At 46.4% G+C, this 19,910-nt stretch overlaps 1 protein-coding gene across 2 annotated transcripts in view; it reads left to right on the top strand.

Annotated features, from left to right (window-relative positions):
* Window positions 1–19,910, top strand: part of AKAP1 (A-kinase anchoring protein 1) — a 55,632-nt gene that overhangs the window by 16,298 nt on the left and 19,424 nt on the right. For both annotated transcript variants that reach the window (XM_063146833.1, XM_063146832.1), the window contains exons 2-4: window positions 12,070–13,705; window positions 16,807–16,940; window positions 19,615–19,741. In XM_063146833.1, the coding sequence (XP_063002903.1) occupies window positions 12,094–13,705; window positions 16,807–16,940; window positions 19,615–19,741 (1,873 nt within the window). In that variant the 5' untranslated portion in view covers window positions 12,070–12,093. The remainder of the gene's footprint in view (window positions 1–12,069; window positions 13,706–16,806; window positions 16,941–19,614; window positions 19,742–19,910) is intronic.

The raw sequence follows: 19,910 nt of genomic DNA on the forward strand, positions 1-19,910 counted from the left end.
GCTTTGGCTATGGGGTGGTATAGAAATGTAAATAATAATAACAATGTCATCAAACCATCATGAAACGAATATTTAACGAAAAGTTCTAGATAGCAATGCAAAGATAATATTTACACAAACCCAAATCATAAAGAATGAACTTGGAATTCTGCATCTCTAGCTGAAAAGTAATTTTTACACAAACCTATATAAAATTATATAAAATCACCCATGAACCTAAAGTTCTGGATCTCCTTGTTTAGCCGGAACATTCTCCTTTAAGAAAGACAGCTAGAAATCACACACTACATAATTCCGAATTTACATCATTCATACACACTTTTAATGGCATTTACTTTTTGTTCCTTGATTTACTGCATCATAACCACAGTGCACATTTGGCTATCATGGCTCTATACCAGAAGTAGGCAAGTTGTGACCTTCCACATCTCTGGCCTACAATTCCCATCAGCCCAAGGCAGCATAGTCAATAGTGCAGATCGTGGGAGTTGTAGGCCAAAACATCTGGAGGGCCACAAGTTGGCTTCCCCGCCTGTATACCTTCGCCATATTCAGAGTGACCTGTTGGACGCTCGAGTATAGTTCAGACATGTTTCTTAATGGTGGTTTTAGAACTCCATGGTGGAGTTTTTACACCACCGTTGAGAAATGCGTTTGTCTGGGGGTGGGTGGGGGAAACTCCACACAACAGTGGAGTTCTTTTGGAAAACACTCAAGGCGGAATATCCACGCTGTGCGGAGGAGAGTTCTTGCATGACTTGTGTTACGTGTTGTGCAATGGGTTCTGTGAAGTTCTCCGTTGCGGTGCGTTGGCTTTTCCCACTGGCTACGGAGTTCCTTGGCAGGAGCGGCAAAAGGAACGAGTGCCACTCTAGGGGAGCGACTGGGATTGGTTTGGTTTTTTTGCAGCAATGGCTGATGGGATACCATCAGGAGGAGAGAGGGTGGAGGAACTGTCAAGTGAATGTCGCATTGCCTTTTACTCAACTCCACGGGAGCCCACAATCCCACAACAGTGGAGTTAGAACATGTTGTGTAGGGAGTTCCTCAAGAAACTCAACCGTTGAGTGGCGTTTTCACACGGCTTTGACTAACGTGTTGCCTGAACTGAGCCTAAATGTTCAGCTACCAGATGATGTGAAATTACCTCCACTTGAGATCCCCGGAGAACATCTTCTAGTTAGAGGAGATATCTTGTACGAAGTGCAACTTTTCTTTCTCCGCTGTCAAACCTCCATCAGGCATTGCTTGCAAGCTCTTTACAGCAACGAGAACTAGCAATTTCCTTAGAGCTCCTCGTTGATTTTAAGAAGCGGATTGCTTGTGTTTAGGTAATGCAGGGGCTACAGCCCTTCTGTATTTTGGAGAAATCATAGGTTTCTTTTGTTCAGAACCTCAGAATTCTAGAGGAGGGGTTTTTCATTTGTAACACCCGTCTTAAGCCGTAGCCAGTAATTCTTTCCTGCCTGGGTTTGCTCCCCGCCCCGCCCCAACGTCACCATGTGTCGCAGCTAAATTTACCATTGTTTCCTACAGAATCCGGGATTGGCAGTTTGGATGGTTGTGAATCTGGGTGCCCTAGAAGAATCATTGGGCTTCGTGCTTTCATTTTGCCCAGGGTATTCCTAGCAGGCTTGTGCCGAGCCATGCACACATGTGAGGATCTCTAGCGTGAGAAGTAAATAAATAAAATCCTGGTTTTATTTTTATTTTTACTAGGGTACCAAGTTGACTTATCTCTTCTGGAATCTCTAGCTTCTGTGTGGGCTTATAAGGCAGCTCTTGTGTCCCTCCTGTCTATTTTTAGCATGGAAAAAATTCCCCCGCCCTCGTGACTTCATTTTTTAACGTGGCGGGGTCCCATCCAGCCTGCCTCTTCAGAAGGCCGCCTGCCTTCTGTGACGCTGCATAATGCATCTTTCTAATTCTGCCGTTACGCGATTCAGAGGAGAAGGTTGTGAAATGTTCGTGGGGTGGCCCGTTGATAGTCTTTCATCCCAGTCTGACCTCCCTTTTCCTTCCAGCTCTGTTCTTCCCTCCTGTGATATCTGCCTGGGCTCACATAGACTAGAAATTTGGAGTCTTTCATAGATGGAAGGAAGGATGCAAAGAAATTTACTCCAGAGGGAGGGGGAAAATACCTTTATTTATATTACAACGTTGGTTTGGCAGTTACAAATCCAAACACATTCTTCTGGCGCTCCGTCATTTGCCACTCCAAATTCCCATTTCTAGGTTTGTTCCCATTTCCTTCCTCTGTCTCTTGCAAAAATTCCTTCCCTCCTTGGAACTCTAGAGTGGAGGGCATGGATTATACGTCTCTGTGGGCTGTGCAGAATGAGAATCGGACAGTACAGGAGGTCCATAACAGGATCTCCCAATGTTTCAGTTTTCGTTTAGCTGAAAAAGCACATTTGGGGTAGGAGGACTGAATTAGAGAAGAGGAAGGCTTGACCACCTTCCACAGGAGAGAGGTCCACCAGGAGGTGCCTCTCCTTCGGGTGTTCCTTATGGCTGCGTTTTGCCAAAAACCGTATTTTGCGTCTGCTGGCTGGCTTGAAATCAACACTGACGTGTGTAACTCAGTGGTGTGCCTGAAGTTGAGTGTTTCTGTGTTAGTGTGTGCGCGCTACGGGCTGTAAACATCAGCCGGCTTTCTTGCCTTCTCAGATCTTAGGCAGAGCTGCTCTGTGCCCTTTCTTTTGAAAACACTGCCCTGTGTTCTGGCCATGTAAGGCTTTGCTTGCCGAGGGCTTAGCAGTTCAGTGAGTAGCGTTTTCAGCAGCAAGTTGAGGAGCAATGTGGGGAGCGCTCCCAACCTCAAAAGAAAGTTTGTTCCAGTATACCCACCTGTTCCAATCTCAGCCTTCCTCAATCTGATGCCCTCCAGATGTGTTGGACTACAACTCCCATCATTCACCTGGAGGGCACAAGGGTGGAGAAAGCTGGTATAGCAGGCAGTGCTAAGCAAAACCTGTGCTTCCTGGGTATGTTGTTTTTTGTGGGTATATATTTTTTAAAAAAAACCTCAAGTTCCTAGTCCTCATTCACATGCTTGCAAGCTTAACTTTCAGGGTCTGACGTCTCTGGAGGGGTGGTTGAATACGTTTATAGGAGTGAGAAGGAGGTATTTGAGTGCTTTGCCCTCCCTGAATTAGAATATGGCCCCATTCAGAAGACACCTTAAACTATGGTTTTAACCACAATGAATAAGGCTTTTTGCTTTGTTCACTGTAGTTAAAGCAATGGTTTAAAGTGTCTTCTGAACATGGCCTGGCTTTCTGGCTTAACCACAGTGGCTTTTTGCCTTATTCGCCATGGTTAAAGCCATGGTTTAAGGTGTCTTCTGAACGGGGCCTTCTATTATGCGTTATAAATTTGCTGGGTTAGAGTAACTTCTTTTGCCTGATACAGAATAGGTTTTCTTTTGCTTTTTGCTTTCTGCTGATACAGAATAGGTTTTCTTTTGCAATCCTGCCTCTTATGTCCTAAATGGCTTAGGCCAGCCTTCACCAACCAGCTGTCCTCCAGATGTGTTGGACTGCAACTCCCAGCATCCCCAGCCAGCATGGCCCTTGGCTGGGAAAAATGGAAGTTGTAGTCCAAAACAACTGGAGGGTGCCAAGTTGGGGAAGGTTCCTGTAACGCATCCCCAAGCCATTTGATGGAGACTACTGATCAATCTAAAGCTACGTTTTCTCCCCCATGTCCACCACAGCTGCTTCTAAAAGGGACAACTTTGCTCTTGAATGTTGAGAGCTTGGGATTTTACACTTGTTTTTGCGGGTCATGAGCAGGACACAAGTGCAACAGCACCCTCCTGCCCATGTTCCCCAGCAACTGGTGTATGCAGGCTTACTGCCTCTGATACTGGAGGTAGCACATAGCCATTACGGCTAGTAGCCAACGGTAGCCTTCTCCAGGAATTTATCCAACCCCCTTTTAAAGCCATCCAAATTGGTGGCCATCATCTTGTGGAAGTGAGTTCCATACTTTAGCCATGCGCTGTGTGAAGAAGACTTCCTTTTATTTGTCCTGAATCTCCCACCAATCCGCTTCATGGGATGACCCCTTTGGGTTCTAGTATTAGGAGAGAGGGAGAAAAATGTCTCCCTGTACACATTCTCCACACACCATGCATAATTTTGTACACCTCTGTTAGGTCTCTTCTCAGCCTCCTTTTTTCCCCAAGCTGAACAATCCCAGCTGTTGTAATTTTCCCTCACAGCAGAGATGCTCCGTTCCCTCCATTCCCTGCCTCTTGGACAACTAGCACCTTGCCTAGCCTGACCTGCTATTTCTCTACATGCAGGGAATGGGGGTTGTTTGGTCTGGAGTAGCTCTCTTGCCATGTGAGCCTTCTTACTCACAAGCCTGACGTGGCCTAGCCTAGACAAAGGTTTGCTCTGCTTTACTGAGAGCGAGGCCAGTAGGGGTTGGTGTTCCTGAGTACCACCTCCAACCTTGAGAGTGCAACTTGATGCCCTTGGAGACGCTCAAACTCTGCCTGCTGCCAACGTAAACTATGAGCCTGTTCTGCAGTAAGAAGCCCTCTGAATGGGCAGCCGCTTACCCCTGGCATTCCTCTGCGGAGGAATTCCGGCCGTGTCTTTTTATAACTCCAAGGGAGCTCTTGAACCACCAACATGACGGGCTGTGTAAGCCTCTGTTAAAGTCATGATCTTGACTTGGAATATGTGTAACCTCCCCAATTTCCATAATTTTTCATTGTTACTTTGCAAAGAGCGATATTGGGTGTCTGAAGCACCATTTGCAAATTAAATAAGTAAAAGATACATAAATCTCCCAGGGTTTTTTTGAGTTTAATTTAGCTGTTGGCTAAATTGCAACGGGCGCTACTTCGCCTGTTGTGCGTCCTTCCCCAATCTGTACAGCTGTTGTATTACAATTTTTGTAACAAAAATTCTGTGTTTGGTTGCAGATCTAGAACAGTCTCCCCAAATCTGGTGTCCCCCAAGTATGTTGGACTGCAATGCCCATCGTTCCCAGCCAACATGGCCACTGGGAATGATGGATGTTGCAGTCCAGCACATGCTTGGGGCACCAGGTTGGGGAAAGCAGATCCGTGATAACTGTTCAGAAGTTATTATTATTATTATTTATTGATATAGCACCATCAATGTACATGGTGCTGTACAGAGTAAAACAGTAAATAGCAAGACCCTGCCGCATAGGCTTACATTCTAATAAAATCATAATAAAACAATAAGGAGGGGAAGAGAATGCAAACAGGCACAGGGTAGGGTAAAAGTTTATTGTGATATTCGGGGTACCTCTCTGCATCGTACATAAATATGTCTGCTCCTGAAGGCGGTGTGGATTGCAGCTGTGGTTTTGCAAAGAGGTCAAACATAGATTGAAAGCTGATGAGCGCTTGTTCGGTAGGGCTTAAAACTAGGATACAAGAAGCAGCAAAGGGGGCAGATCAAAAAGGGGATTTGCAGATGCGAATCCCATTGCACTGGGCGGTGGCTCTGCTTAATACATTGGGCCTGTTCAGACAACACACTAAGCTATGGTTAGGTCGGTGGCCCTTTTGCAGCAAATGGTTAGTGAAGATGTTTTAACTGTGGTTATGTAGCCACCATGTTTAGGAATGGTTTACACAACATGCTTAAGTCATGGTTCATACTACACGCTGAGCCATAATGTTTAGCTCAAAATGCTTAACTCCCATGGCTTAGCGAGTCATCTGGAAGGGTTGTTGATGGCGCCCGCTCCATGGTTTAACGTGAGAGGTGCATACCGTCTGCTTCCAAACCATTAAGAACAGGCTATCATAAGGAATGGCTCTCTATTTGACCCCTATTATTTTTCTCTGCCTGTAGGCCTTCAAAGCCGCTAATGCAAGCGATGTTTGATTGTTTTCTGTCTGTTAAGGGATATTTTTAGGGCAATGTTGTGATTCATTTTGCATGGGGTGAACTGCTCTGACTGGGGGGTTGGCCTATAAATACTTGAAATGTAATGTTAGTCAAAGTGGAGGGCAAAACCCACCACCACAGTCCCTCAAAATCCTGCTTGGCTCTCCCGACTGGACGTCAGGAAAAACGTCCTGACTGTTAGAGCAGTACAACAATGGAATCCGTTACCTAGGGAGGTTGTGGGCTCTCCCACACTAGAGGCCTTCAAGAGGCAGCTGGACAGCCCTTCTGTCAGCGATGCTTTAAGGTGGATTCCTGCACTGAGCAGGGGGGTTGGACTTGATGGCCTCATAAACCCCTTCCAGCTCTACTAGACTATGATTCTGTGATACTCTAGAGTTCTGAAACTTCACCAGGTATTGTTGTCCCCACACTTCAGCCCTGCCCTCATAGCCTTAAGGACTAGAAACATAAACAAACAACTTACTCACTTGGATTTTTCCAAGATGCAGAAACCAGGCATCTAGGCCTCCTGTACCTTGGCTGCCTCGTTGCAACCAGCCAGTTTACCTCTAGCGTTTCTAGTATCAGTGATCTGATCCTGGCTAGGCACCCTTTCTCTTAGGATATGATAGCGAAGCCTCAGGCTAACGGGTGCCGTGACCTTTCAGAGAATGCAAGGTGGCTTAAACCGCTCATGTGACCTCGAAGTTGTTAAGGTGCCAAAGCTAATCCTTGTCTTTGACTAGACGCTGTTTGCTTTGTCACTTCCTAACCGCACGAAGCTTTGGCTGCTGCAGGCTTCACATTGCCCGTGGGCACTCAAAACATTCTTAGGGACTTGAAGGAAGCAGATTTATTGTATTACGTCGTATTTGCTCCTCCAAGGAGCATTCATTCATTCATTCATTGAGTTATTTATTGCATTTTTTATACTGCCCAATAGCCGAAGCTCTCTGGGCGGTTCACAGAATTTAAAACCATAAAAACCGTTCAGAATATAAGACAAGCCACATAAAAGCGTAATATAAACTGCGATATAAAAACAACCGTGATAAAATCAAGCAGCAAGGCAGAAATCGATCCATGATTTAAAATACAAATTTTAAGCAGCAGAGTTGAAGTTAAGTTGCTAGACACCTAACACCCTTCCTATTGTAATGTAATACACTTTTTCTCTCTCTACATTTTTATGGTATGAGTCTATGAATCTTGGTATGGGTTGGAGTAGCCCTTAGTTTGATATACGTAGAGACCTTTTTTTAAAAACACACACATGTGCACAGCTATCACTGTTGGATGGCAGAGTGCCTAGAGCAGCCTTCCTCAACCTGGGGCGCTCCAGATGTGTTGGACTGCATCTCCCAGAATGCCCCAGCCAGGCTGGGGCATTCTGGGAGATGCAGTCCAACACATCTGGAGCGCCCCAGGTTGAGGAAGGCTGGCCTAGAGCGAAGCTATGGCCACTGGCACCCCTAGGCACATCCCCTGCCATGGTGCAGCCCTATAGCCCTCTAAAAGAGGCGTCTGTCCATGGCATCCCTCAGAGGAAGCAGGCCTCCAATTTTGTCCCTCGGCCTACTCATTCCCCTTGGCTTCAAACAATACGCGTTGCTAAGTTAGGGACGTGCTGGTTAGGGAAGCCTGCCCCTAGTAGCTGAAGGTGTTACTGCAGGCTTCTACCTAATGGACATGTTAAATCAGGGTGGATAAAAATGAATTTAAAAAAAAAATCAGATTTTTAAAAATTTAAATTGGATTTTTTTTAATAAAATGTTTTTTGAGGAAAATCTCTCTAAAGATAGTTTTCTATTTAAGATACATTATAGTCCAAAGGTTATTCATCATGAAATAAGGATTAGTTTTTAATTATGTCGCATGAGTCTGTTTAAATTTTTTGATAAACGAATTCCATTAATCCATTCACGTCATGCTCTTCCAGAGGTTTCTGTAAGATTATTTTTCTCCTTCCAATAAAGTACAGCAGAAAAGTTGTCCAAATATGAATGATTAACCTATTAAACTGGAGATAGTTCACCTCGCAATAATTGCATAATTATCTATCTACGATGTGTTTCTAATAGTATAACCAAATCAGTATTACTTTTTTATATAACTGTAAAACTAATCTGAATAGTTGCTATTCTAAAAATGAAACCTTCGTCTGGTTGTAAATATTAAGATTATACCAGCAAGAATGGTTCTCTGAGTTGTGTAAAATATGTATTAAGCTTATAGCGAGGAAGAGTGCACTTTTGGAGGGGGGAAGTCACATGATTAAATCGAGTCTTTCTGAGTAGAGATTTAAATCGTGATTTAAATCATGATTTAAATCAAATTGATTTAAATCAAATCCACCCTGGTTAAAATTAATTAAAGCTAATTCATTAAAAAACTTCATAACCTTGAAGTGTGCATTCGTATGCAAGCCAAGTTTTAGGTGTCTCGCTTTCATCATTTTGGTGCTGACAGATAGACACACAACCTCTTTTATTATTATTAGATTTATTTATTATTTCCATTTATATCCCACTCTTTTAAAATAAAAGGAATCCCAGGTAGCTTTAAAACCCCTGACAAAAACCAATTTCTCTCTTTCTCACATACACACACTGATAAACAAATTAATCCCACTACAGCAGAGCTAACCAATGATAAATGCCTGGGACCAAAATGATGGTAGGATTGATACCAGGTGTACCTCTTGTGGGAGGGCATTCCAAAGTTGGGAAGCCGCCACAAAGAAGGCCCTGTTGTGCGTCTCTGCTTGATGTACTTTCCCCTTTGGTGGAATAACGCGACAACCTTCCCACACACATCTAAGAGCATTGGCAGGCTGGTACTGGAGAGGCATTCCTTGAGATACGTGATGATGGTTGGCCATCAGGCTTGCCGCCTCTGTTTATTCTTGCTAGCCTTCCTCCTGTATCTCTGGGTTACCCTAAACTGCAGGGATAACTTTAATGACCCAACTTGGTCCACCCTGAGTTCCACATTTTAATTTTGTGGTTGTATGCTGGAGATATCTTTGGGTACCTCATTGTTCTTCAGATGGTCCTTTGGGTACCTCATTGTTCTTCAGATGGTCTCTGAAAGACATTTCTGCTCATGGCACAATTTCTACCTTGCAAGTGTGGGTAGCCAGGGTTGTTGCCCCTTTCTATTCCTGCTTACCTTGATCCTGTGCCTCCAAATAGCCTTTAACATCTGCCTTGTTCACACCTTCACAGAATATTGACTGGACTTGTGGGTGAAGGGAAGAGATTGCTGGTCAAACTCCTGTCCAGTTGGGGTGCTGATTCTGTGGGCACAAGTTCACCTATCTAAACCTGGTTGGGCCTCCATATTAACTGTCGAGGTCCTGCTAACATCTCTGCCAATGACCCTGTTCAGATGACACTATGGGCCACATGGTTATGCTAACCACGTCTCACTGTGGTTACCACTAACTGCACCTAGTGCTGCTGCCACGCAACTCTGGAACCACAGCCCATTGTGTGGTTTGCCTAACCACATCCTAACCACGTCCCTCTCTGCTGATCGTTTCAGTTCTCCGACTGGGCTGTTCCCAGCATCCCTTGTGGCATCCACAGCCGTGGGCAGCCATTTCCTAACTGAGGCTGGCAGCTATGTTGAGGTGCCCGCGGGTTATGTAGCAACCGTGGTTAGGGAAAACACCTTACATACCACACGTTAAGCCTTCATGGTTGGTAAAACAAAAAAGGTTAACCAGCATTGCTTAGTGTGTTGTTTAACTAGCCACCATCACAAGACAATTTGTTGTTAATAATTTCTACAAACATTATAACAACTCCCTGAAGAAGGCCTAAAAAGCAAGAGGCTGAAACATGTCGGGCTTTTGTATAATAAACTTTTCTGTAGCATCCTTAGACTTCTCTCCCTTTTTGTGCACATTTTGAATGCTTTACCCACCTTGCACCCACAAAGGGTAGGGACTTTTCTGTGGTTGCCCCATCCTTTTGGAATGCCCTTTCTCAGGAGGTCTTCCCAACTATTTTTGAACGGGCGTTAAAGACTTGGAAGTTTCAGCCAGTTCTTAATTGATGCTGGCACTTATTTCATATCGTACCATTTATAGCAGCTTCCCCGAACCTGGTACCCTCCACATCTTTTAGACTACAACTCCCAGAGTTCCTATTGGGCATGCTTGCTGGGGCTGACGGCAGTTAATGTCCAACAACGTCTAGCGGACACCAGGTTTTGGGAAGGTTGCTTTACGGTTGCAACTGTTGATACTTTATTTTTGATTTGTATTGAAAGGGTATTTTAATGGCACTGCATTAGTCAGCTGTACTTGCATAGAAACACTGTTTGGAAACTAGCATGTAGATAACTTTGTCTCTTAAGGAGGCAGAAGTAAATCGTAAATTAATTTAATTAACTAGAAAACTGGTTCCGAACCAATTGGCTAGGTTATTTAACAATTACCTGAGTTGCACAGGAGCTGTTTGCTGAAAAGCAACTCCCACGAAAGTAGGGTAATGCTTAACTTGCAGCTGAAATCTCTTGGTCCCTGTGCCAGAGATGATTCATGTATTATTTGAGAGATTTGTATCCTGCCTTTCAGCAGACGCTTTTGAGGCAGCTAATTCTGAAAATTTTAAATTAAAACGATCAAAGCCCAAACCAAAGAACAATTAAAAATAGTCATAAAAGAGAAATAGTAAGATCAAAAAACACAAATTAATCCTCCATTGAAAGCTTGGGAGAATTACAATTGTCTTCTGGCAGCAAAACACTAATGATAGTTTTAAAAAGATGCCGGGTGGGTGCGTCTGGGGAAGAGTATTCATTCCATAATTTTGGATGCTGCTGCCACCACCACCACCACCAAAAAGTTCCTGTTTTCGTTCACCTTGCTTCTTAAGGTGACTGCAACCTGAGCAGCTTCTCCAATGCCGTTATTCTTTATTGATCTGTATGGCGTAATTGATCGATTTGGTTTGCTTTGCTTTAGAATTCCCAGAGCGGTTTACAAATTAAGAGTCAGAGGTTCATATGGCAGCAGGTATGTGGTTAAGAGGTCACAATACTCGCTGCGGTGGGTCGGAATTGAGCCATAAGTTTGTCGTGAGTTTATTGAATTGTGTTTCCTTTGATTTGTGGAACTCCCTAGTGCGAGAAGTTACGTCAGCTCCCTTTCTGCCGTCCTTCCATTGGCAGGCAATGACACTTTTATTCAAGCAGGCCTTTGGCATGGAAACCCATCCGTTGGGTGCGCTTTTTATTCTGTTGCTGCGTTTTTGATTGTGTTTTTACTGTATTTGTTTTATTATAGTTTTAATCCAGTTTTCTTTTTCTAAACAAAATAGGTCCTATGATTGTAAGCTGATTTGATTGCCATCTTCTTGGTAGAAAGGCAAGATAAGGCTTGAGCCTTTTCTTTAAAATACCAAAAAAAAAGTGCTTTCTTGGGAGAATGCACAAAATGGTGGGTAAAGACTTAAGACTTAATTTTTGTGAACTGCCCAGAGAGCTTCAGCTACACCACACTTGAGAGCCAATGTGGTGTAGTGGCTAAGGTGTTGGACTGGGAGTTGGGAGATCCGGGTTCTAGTCCCCACTCGGCCATGGAAACCCACTGGGTGACTTTGGGCCAGTCACATACCCTCAGCCCAACCTACCTCACAGAGTTCATAGAATCATAGAATAGTCGAGTTGGAAGGGTCCTATAACACCATCAAGTCCAACCCCCTGCTCAATGCAGGAATCCACCCTAAAGCATCCCTGACAGGTGGTTGTCCAGCTGCCTCTTGAAGGCCTCCAGTGTGGGAGAGCCCACAACCTCCCTAGGTAACTGGTTCCATTGTCATACTGCTCTAACAGTCAGGAAGTTTTTCCTGATGTCCAGCCGGAATCTGGCTTCCTGTAACTTGAGCCCATTATTCCGTGTCCTGCACTCTGGGGTGATGGAGAAGAGATCCTGTTATCCTCACAATTGTTGTTGTGAGGATAACATGGAAAGGAGGAGGATTCTGTACACCGCCTTGGGTTCCTTGGAGGAAAAAAGGCAGGATATAAGTGTAATGAATAATAATATAATAATAATAGGCGCTATAAAAATGCAATACATAAATAAAACTTTCTCAGACATAATAGGCCAGAACACTGAAATCCTGAGGTGACGTGCTCTCCCCCCCTCTTTTTTTGGGGTCTCCTCTAGGTGTAACTGTTGAGGATTGACAAGATGGCGCTGCGTTTCCGCACGTTGCTTCCTTTCGCCATCCCCGGAGTGCTGGCGCTCATTGGATGGTGGTGGTTTTCTGCGCGTAAAAAGGAGCGTGCGAGCAATCACGACAGACGAGACCCGGCCGGCTTGGAAGAGCGAAGGATAGGCTCTCTCAAGAGGGACCCGTGTTCTAGAGAAGACTCCCAGTTGGACAATGAACTCTCTGCGTCTCGGGAAGCCGCGCGAGCAACCCGGGCCTTCGAGCCGTTGGCGGAACGGCGGGCAGTTTCTGTGGAGCGCAGCGCGCAGAGCTTGGCTTCCTCAAGAGGAGACCTGCCTGTTGCGGCAAAGGCAACCATAGGATCTGACGCACATCGGGACGACAGTGAAAAACTGGAAGTGATGGGGTGTCCTGGTGTCTTCGCATCCCCTGTGCTCGAGGCTTCTCCTCTGGATGCACAAGTAGCGGCATCCCCTCAGCTGCAAGGGAAGCGGTGTTCCGCTCAAGTCACAAGCCAGGTGCCCTCAGCAACTTCGACGGCAGCTCTGTCGGAGTCTCCTTGTTTGGAGAAATCGGGGGCTATGGTTGAGGACACAGCACTCCAGAACGATCCTTCGGAGGAGTCTTTGAAAGAAGAACAGGGGCCCGTGGCCTCAGAGGTTGCTCCTTCGCCCACCGTCTGCTCTGAAGTGGCAAACAAAGTTGTTCTTGTGGCACCTTTGGGTGGTACCGAAATCGAAGAGATGAACGGCGGCACCGTTGGGGAGGTGGAGCTTCGGGTGCCGGCTCATAAGTGTGTAGCCCCCGCGAGCTTTGAATTGGGTCAGGAAGTCGAGGCATCCAGTGTAAACACTGGTAGTACGTTGATGCATCATGGATTCGGGGATCTCGGACGCAAGAGTGGTTCGGAGAAAGAGAGGATAGGAGGCGTCACTTTGGACAAAGAAGAAGTTGAGAAGATCGAGCAGGTTGCTATCCATATAATTTCCAACGTCATCCGAGCGGCCACCGAGGAAGTACTTTCTGGGTCGGGCAGTGACGTGTCGGACCGGCTGTGTCAAATGGCCGCCCGTGCCGATAAATCACTGGAGAAGACGTCCGCCGGAGCTGTCGACCCGGCAGAACCCTGCAAGGGGAGCGAGTGTCTTTTGGAGAAAGTGGCAGCCGTAGAACTGACCCCCCTGCTAGAAGAGAATGTCCAGCGTCACGCAATGTTCTCGAGTCACTTGACCCACGGCCGGTTGGGGAACCCGAGTTTTGGCCAGCCCAGGGACTCCGTACACGCCGAGCAGACGGCCGGCGACCCGGTTGCGAATCACGAGGAATTTGAAGACGCTCACACAGTGACGGAAGACTCCGGGTGCAGCGCCTGCACCTCGGAAGATGGGGCGAGCGCAGAGGAACTCCTGAAAAGCACTTCGTCTCCTGCTTTGGGGCAGCGCCTGGATTTGTTAAACATGCCCGCAATAAAAGACTCCGAGTACAGCTCGGCCTCGAGCAAAAAACCCGCCTGCTCAGCACTAACGGAAGACAAGGTGCCGTATAGCAACGGGATGGTGAAGGAAGGGTGCCTGCCCCTGGGGACTGAGCAGCCATGGCCAGCAGAAATGGACGGCGATCACTCGGGAGGTAAGGTTTCTGTTTCCCCTTTTTACATCCGTCCTTTTCAACTGCTCCATTTAACTTGCATGGGGCATCTCTAGGGAAAGATTTGGGGGCGGTTTTTCATTAATTCTAGAACTTGGGGCCAGCCAAGAAAATGTATTGGCAGTAGATTCATGTCATGCAAAGGCCTACAAGCGATGGAGAATGTGCACCCCTCCAGGCAATGTTGGATTGCAATTCCCATTATCCATCATTATTGAGGGGATGATGGGAGCTGTAGTCAAACAACTAAAATGATCAGGGAGGGGCTGGAGCACCTCTCCTATTGTTCAGCTTGGGGGAAAGGAGGCTAAGGGGAGACCTGATAGAGGTGTACAAAATTATGCCAGGCGTGGAGAATGTGGACAGGGAGACATTTTTCTCCCTCTCCCAGAATACTAAAACCTGGCATCATCCGATGAAGCTGATTGGTGGGAAATTCAGGACAGATAAAAGGAAGAACTTCTTCACACAACGCAGAGTTAAACTATGGAACTCACTACCACAAGATGTAGTGCTGGCCACCCATTGGGATGGCTTTAAAAGGGGGTGGATAAATTCCTGGAGGAGAAGGCTCTCAATGGCTACTAGTCCTGATTTTATTAATTAATTAATTAATTAATTACATTTTTATACTGCCCACTAGCTGAAGCTCACTGGGCAGTGTGCTCTCTGATGGCTATGTGCCTCCAGTATCAGAAGCAGTAAGGCTGTGTGCACCAGTTGCTGGGGAACATGGGTGGGAGGGTGTCCTGCTTGTAGGTCCCTGGTTGACAGCTGGTTGGCCACTGGGAGAGCAAAATGGTGGACTAGATCAGCCTTCCTCAACCTGGGGCGCTCCAGATGTGTTGGACTGCATCTCCCAGAATGCCCCAGCCAGCTGGGGCATTCTGGGAGTTGTAGTCCAACACATCTGGAGCGTCCCAGGTTGAGGAAGGCTAGACTAGATGGACCCTCGGTCTGATCCAGCAGGGCTCTTATGTTCTTAACTGGAGTTACACCATCCATTCTCTCTCTACCTCCACTACCCCATCTTCCATAAGGAGTAATAATTGTTTTGATCTACCTTGCAAGGTTGCGGTGTATGTGTGAAGCACTTTGAATGCCCCAAAGCCCGACGCAAACGCTGCTATTAACATTCCTGTCTCAACAGGCAACCTGGTCGGTTCCCTTTTATCGGCTGTTGCAACAGTTAGACAAAGGGGGCCCCTAAGATTCACAAGCCTGGTGAATAAACAGCCAAGCAAATAAGTTTGGCCCAGTGACAAAGAAGATTGGTTTTTTTTTATGATGTGGTATTTTGAGTCCCTTTGGATTGGAGAAGAGAGCCGGGTGGAGCATAGCCATAGACTCAGGATCGCTTGTGTATAAATCGCTGCTGTCAAACGTCCGGTGGATGTTTGACAGTCAGCATGACTTTCAAACCCATCTGCTGCAGTGAAAAATGCCAGCCATTCCCTTGACAAAAGAGGATCACAAATATGTCAAGCTCTTGACAACAAATTCTGAAATGAGCCAAAAAACACCGCACGTGCATTTTATGCATTAGACTCTACTTATTTTGATCATCATAACTATTTCGTCATGAGCAGGGCAGAATTCGCGAACAGTCGCTATCAATCGGCCCAGCCTACCTCGCAGGGTTGTGAGGATAAATTGGAGTGGGGAGAAGGACTGTGCATTTCATGCTGTGCTCCTTCGTCGTAGGGTAAAGAAACATGCAGGTCCCTTTTATGCACCGAAGCTAGAGGGGAAATTATTATTATTATTATTATTATTATTTATTTATTTATATAGCACCATCAATGTACATGGTGCTGTACTCTTCAGATGATGACAGTGTCACAAAGGTGCAATATTTAGTTCTTTACAGGCTTGCCCCATTTGCACAGAGAGTAGATTGTGGGCATGGGGTGCAGGCAAAGGTAGCTAAATCCATTCATACGCTCGTCTCTATCTACCGTAGCCACTTTTTCTTCCAGTGTTAGCACTAGGCAGGCAGGAAGTCCCTGGGTTGGTGGAAATGCAGAAATGTGGGGGTGTGATTGGGCGAGGGAGGAGCTCCACTTTCCCCTCACTCGCTCGATCCTGTCTAAGAGTGAAATGACACCTAGGACCCTTGCTTTGGACATCACAAAACCAGGGTTTTTTTTGGGGGGGGGGGGTTAAAACCTGAACTGCGGTGAACAAAGGAGTGAGTGAGCATGCTGGTTCCTGCAGCCCAACTCTGGGTTGTCTCTCTGCCCAACAACCCAGAATTGGCACTTTCCGCATCACGCTTAACAACCCTGGTTGTTACAAACGGTGGTTTGTTTAACTCCTCCCACTTGCAGCAGGAGCGACTGGGTGGTGGGTCCCAGCTCGCTCACGCTTCATTCGCAACAACCTGGGGTTTAAAAGAAAACCTGAGTTGTTGTGATGTCCAAACAGTGTGGTCCTCTTGAGTTTAAAAGTAGAGATGCAGTTGAGATCAACGCCTGTGGTCCTGGGGAGAGAGGTTGCTTTCTACTTGGGCGACAAGACCAGGAAGACACTTGAGGGTCTTCTTTTCTATCAGAGTGTCCTGCAGCCCTGACGGTAGCCTTGGAGAAGTGAGGAGGATTCGGATCAGTGTGTCGGCGGAATGAGCCCTTCCCTCCTTGGGCCCAATCCGAGTCACTGCTCCAGCTGAGATTCTGTGAGCTACAGAGGGAGAAAATGGCCATTGTGGGGGTAAAACCCATCTAAAGTTCTACTTAGAGTTGACCCATTGAAATGAATGGGACTTAAGTTACTCCTGCCTAAGTTAAGTCCCATTCGTTTCAATGGGTCTCTGTTCTAAGTAGGACTTGAGTTGAATTCTACTCCTGTGCAATTCCCCCCTCTGCTACAGGAGGACAAATCACATACAGCACCCTGATCCAATTTCCCCATCTACCTATGATGGCTACGTTTTCTATAGAGGGAAAACTGCATGGGATGACCCAGTTGCAGGTCTCCTAGGCAGCGCGTCGTGTCACGGCCTCTGAAAACGACATTGTTTTCTGCTCCCTGTTCACATTTTGTGAGACGGCTCAATGCTGTGGCTCCTTTCTCTCCTATGGCAGGCTCCGATGTCAATAGCATGGACTCGGTGGACAGTGACTGTGCCCTCCGGAAGAATGGCAGCTGTCCAAACTCTAAGACAGGAGCAGACCCTAGCAAGACAGAGCTGGTTATCTGGGAGATAGAGGTACCCAAGGTAATGGCCGTGATGATGCCCTCTGACGGTTTTGTTCTGAATGACTACTTTGGCATCATAGGCGTGTCCATCGCAGGCCGCCCAGCTTCAGAGGGTTGAGGCCAACTGAAATGCAAAATCCTCAGTATGAAAGAACTGCAAGCATTCGACCAAACAGGCAACTCTCAGGAAAATGGAGGACTTGGTTTGCTGTGTTGGGGTGGGGGGTAGAAAGAGAAAATGGGGTGAAGGTCTCACAAACCTTTCGGGGAGACAACGCACTGGAGCGGCAACAAGGAAGGTCTTCCTTCTCATGGAGTTCCGTCCTTCCGTTTTTGAGGATGGTAGAGCATACAGTTGACCCGTTGTAAAGGCCACGTTTTTCTTTTGCGTGATGTGTATGCGTACGCGTGCGCATACATGGGGTCTCGCATCTCTTCTTGGGAGCGCCGCCGTGGGACTTTCCAGAGCTCAAACCGGCCCGTCCACTCGAGCAGATTATAATGGCAGCGTCCCGAAGAATCGCAACAAACACGTTTTCCCGTTCATATCAGTAATGACACAGTGAATATGGCAAGTCCACAGAATGGCCAAAATATTTATTTAATTCTTTCATTTCTATGCTGCCCAATAGTCAAAGCTCTCTGGGCGGTTCACAAAAATTAAGACTGTAAATACAACATAAAATATAATATGAAAGCTTAGAACCACAATACAAAACCACAAACAGAATAAAACCGTGCAGCAGTGCAGAGATTTAAAATACAGGTTAAAAACAGCAGAGTTAAAAGACTAGGATAGTAAATTGCTAAAAGACTGGGAAAATAAAAAAGGTCTTTACCTGGCACAGAAAGGAGTACAATGTAGGGGCGAGGCGAACCTGTATAGGGAGCTCATTCCACAGCTGGGTGCCACAGCAAAAAAGGCCCTCCTCCTAATAGCCACGCGCATCACTTCCTTTGGCAGGGGCTCACGGAGAAGGACCCCTGAGGATGACTTTAGGGTTGGAGCAGGCACATACGGGAGGCGATCCTTCAGAAAACATGGCCACAAGCTGTTTAAGGCTTTGAATGTACGACAGTGGAATCAGTTACCTAGGGAGGTTGTGGGCTCTCCCACCCTAGAGGCCTTCAAGAGGCATCTGTCAGGGATGCTTTAGGGTGGATTCCTGCACTGAGCAGGGGGTTGGACTCGATGGCCTTATAGGCCCCTTCCAACTCTACTATTCTATGCTTCTATGATCAGCACTTTTAATCGGACTGGCAGCCAGTGCAGCTGCAAATAGTGGTGACATAAAGCAGGTGTGCAGAAACTTTGGCCCGCGGGCCAGATGTGGCCTGCTTGGGGTTCCAATCTGGCCCTTCAGCTTTTCCCAGTTGGCCACGCCTTGTTCCCACCCCCCCTTCCCTCAGCCACCCATGTTAGGTGTTTCACCAGCTTTTGCATAGGAATTCTCTCATTCTAAACGGTTCAAATACTCCCCCAAAGGCTCTATTCCTGCCAATAAGCCCCAATGAACTAAAATAGGTTGGCATTGTAGGTATTTTGGCTAAGCCCTGGAGGGTTCCCTCCCCCAGCTCTGCCCACCTCTAGAACGTGGCCCCCAAGACCTCTGAAATGAAATTCAGCCCTCCAGCTAAAAGAGGTTCAACTCACCGCTGACATAGAACTACACGGAGTTCCTGAGCCGTTCAGCGCGAGAGCTGCAGTTAGCACAGTATCTTATGACACACAGTTCATTTAATATTGTTCCGCAGATCATTTACCTGTCTTGCAAAATAAAATAAAAATGCACATGAGAAAAATAAAACCCTGCACGCTCGTAACAGTATCGGGACAGCAATGGCGTACGCTTAACGTTAAACGGGCAAAGTCCGGGATCAGCGTTTAAAAATGTATTTACAATCATTGCAACCTTCTAGGTGAGGTTGATACTACGCCCCTGCAGACATAATAAAAATAGAATCACATCTGAATGATCAGCCTAGGAAGCCAAATTGGCTAAATCAATTTTGCTCTGGACCTCTGATAAAAATTATAGTAAAACAGTGACCCTGTTCAGACGACCCGCTAAGTCACGGTAGTTAAGCATTTTGAGCTGAACGTTATGGCTTGACTTAGCATGTCGTGTGAACCGTTCCTAACCATGGTGGCTACATAACCACGGTTTAAACATGCTCACTAACCATTTGCTGCAAAAGGGTTAATGGCTTAAGCATGGCTTAACGTGTTGTCTGAACAGGCCCATTGTGTGTATCAAGGGCAGGGTCTTAAAGCCATGTGCGTTTCTCTGTATCGGTCTTCTAACAATCAGGACTGCACCATGGTATGCCTTGCTAATGGGAGAGCTAGTGTGGTGTAGTGGTTAGAGTGTTCGACTGGGACTCGAGAGATCCGGGTTCAAGTCTTTGCCTGGCCATGAAGCTCGCCGGCTGGTTTGGGGACTTTTGCTGACTCCCAGCTTATCCTACCTCACAAGGTTGTAGGGAGGATAAAATGGCGAGGCGGAGAACTGGGTTCCTTGCAAGAGGGGAAAAAATGGTGGGGTATAAATGTAATAATAAAAAAAGTGAAACTACCAATGACCTGCTGGGTCAAGAGACCATTTTGGTCATTCCTGGTCTTCAGGGCAATGCCCCAGAAGGCGCTGCATGACTCTCCTGAATATATCTTGACATTTTCTCATTTCCTGCAGCACTTAGTTGGGCGCTTGATCGGCAAACAGGGGCGGTACGTGAGCTTCCTGAAACAAGCTTCAGGTGCCAAAATCTACATTTCCACGCTACCTTACACCCAGGACTTCCAGATCTGCCATATAGAAGGTGAGTGGATGACCTGTTTATCCTCGATGTTAGGCTGGGAGTTGCGGATGGGGGAGAAATTAGTTCATTTTGTGTTTTAAAACGAGCTGCCTTCATTTCGCACTTCCAAACTGAACCTCTGTTGTCCGTTGAAATTCGCACTTCTCCAAACATTGCAGTGGAATTCTCC

The sequence above is a fragment of the Elgaria multicarinata genome, chromosome 22 (assembly GCF_023053635.1).
Source record: "Elgaria multicarinata webbii isolate HBS135686 ecotype San Diego chromosome 22, rElgMul1.1.pri, whole genome shotgun sequence".
Taxonomy (NCBI): Eukaryota; Metazoa; Chordata; class Lepidosauria; order Squamata; family Anguidae; genus Elgaria; species Elgaria multicarinata.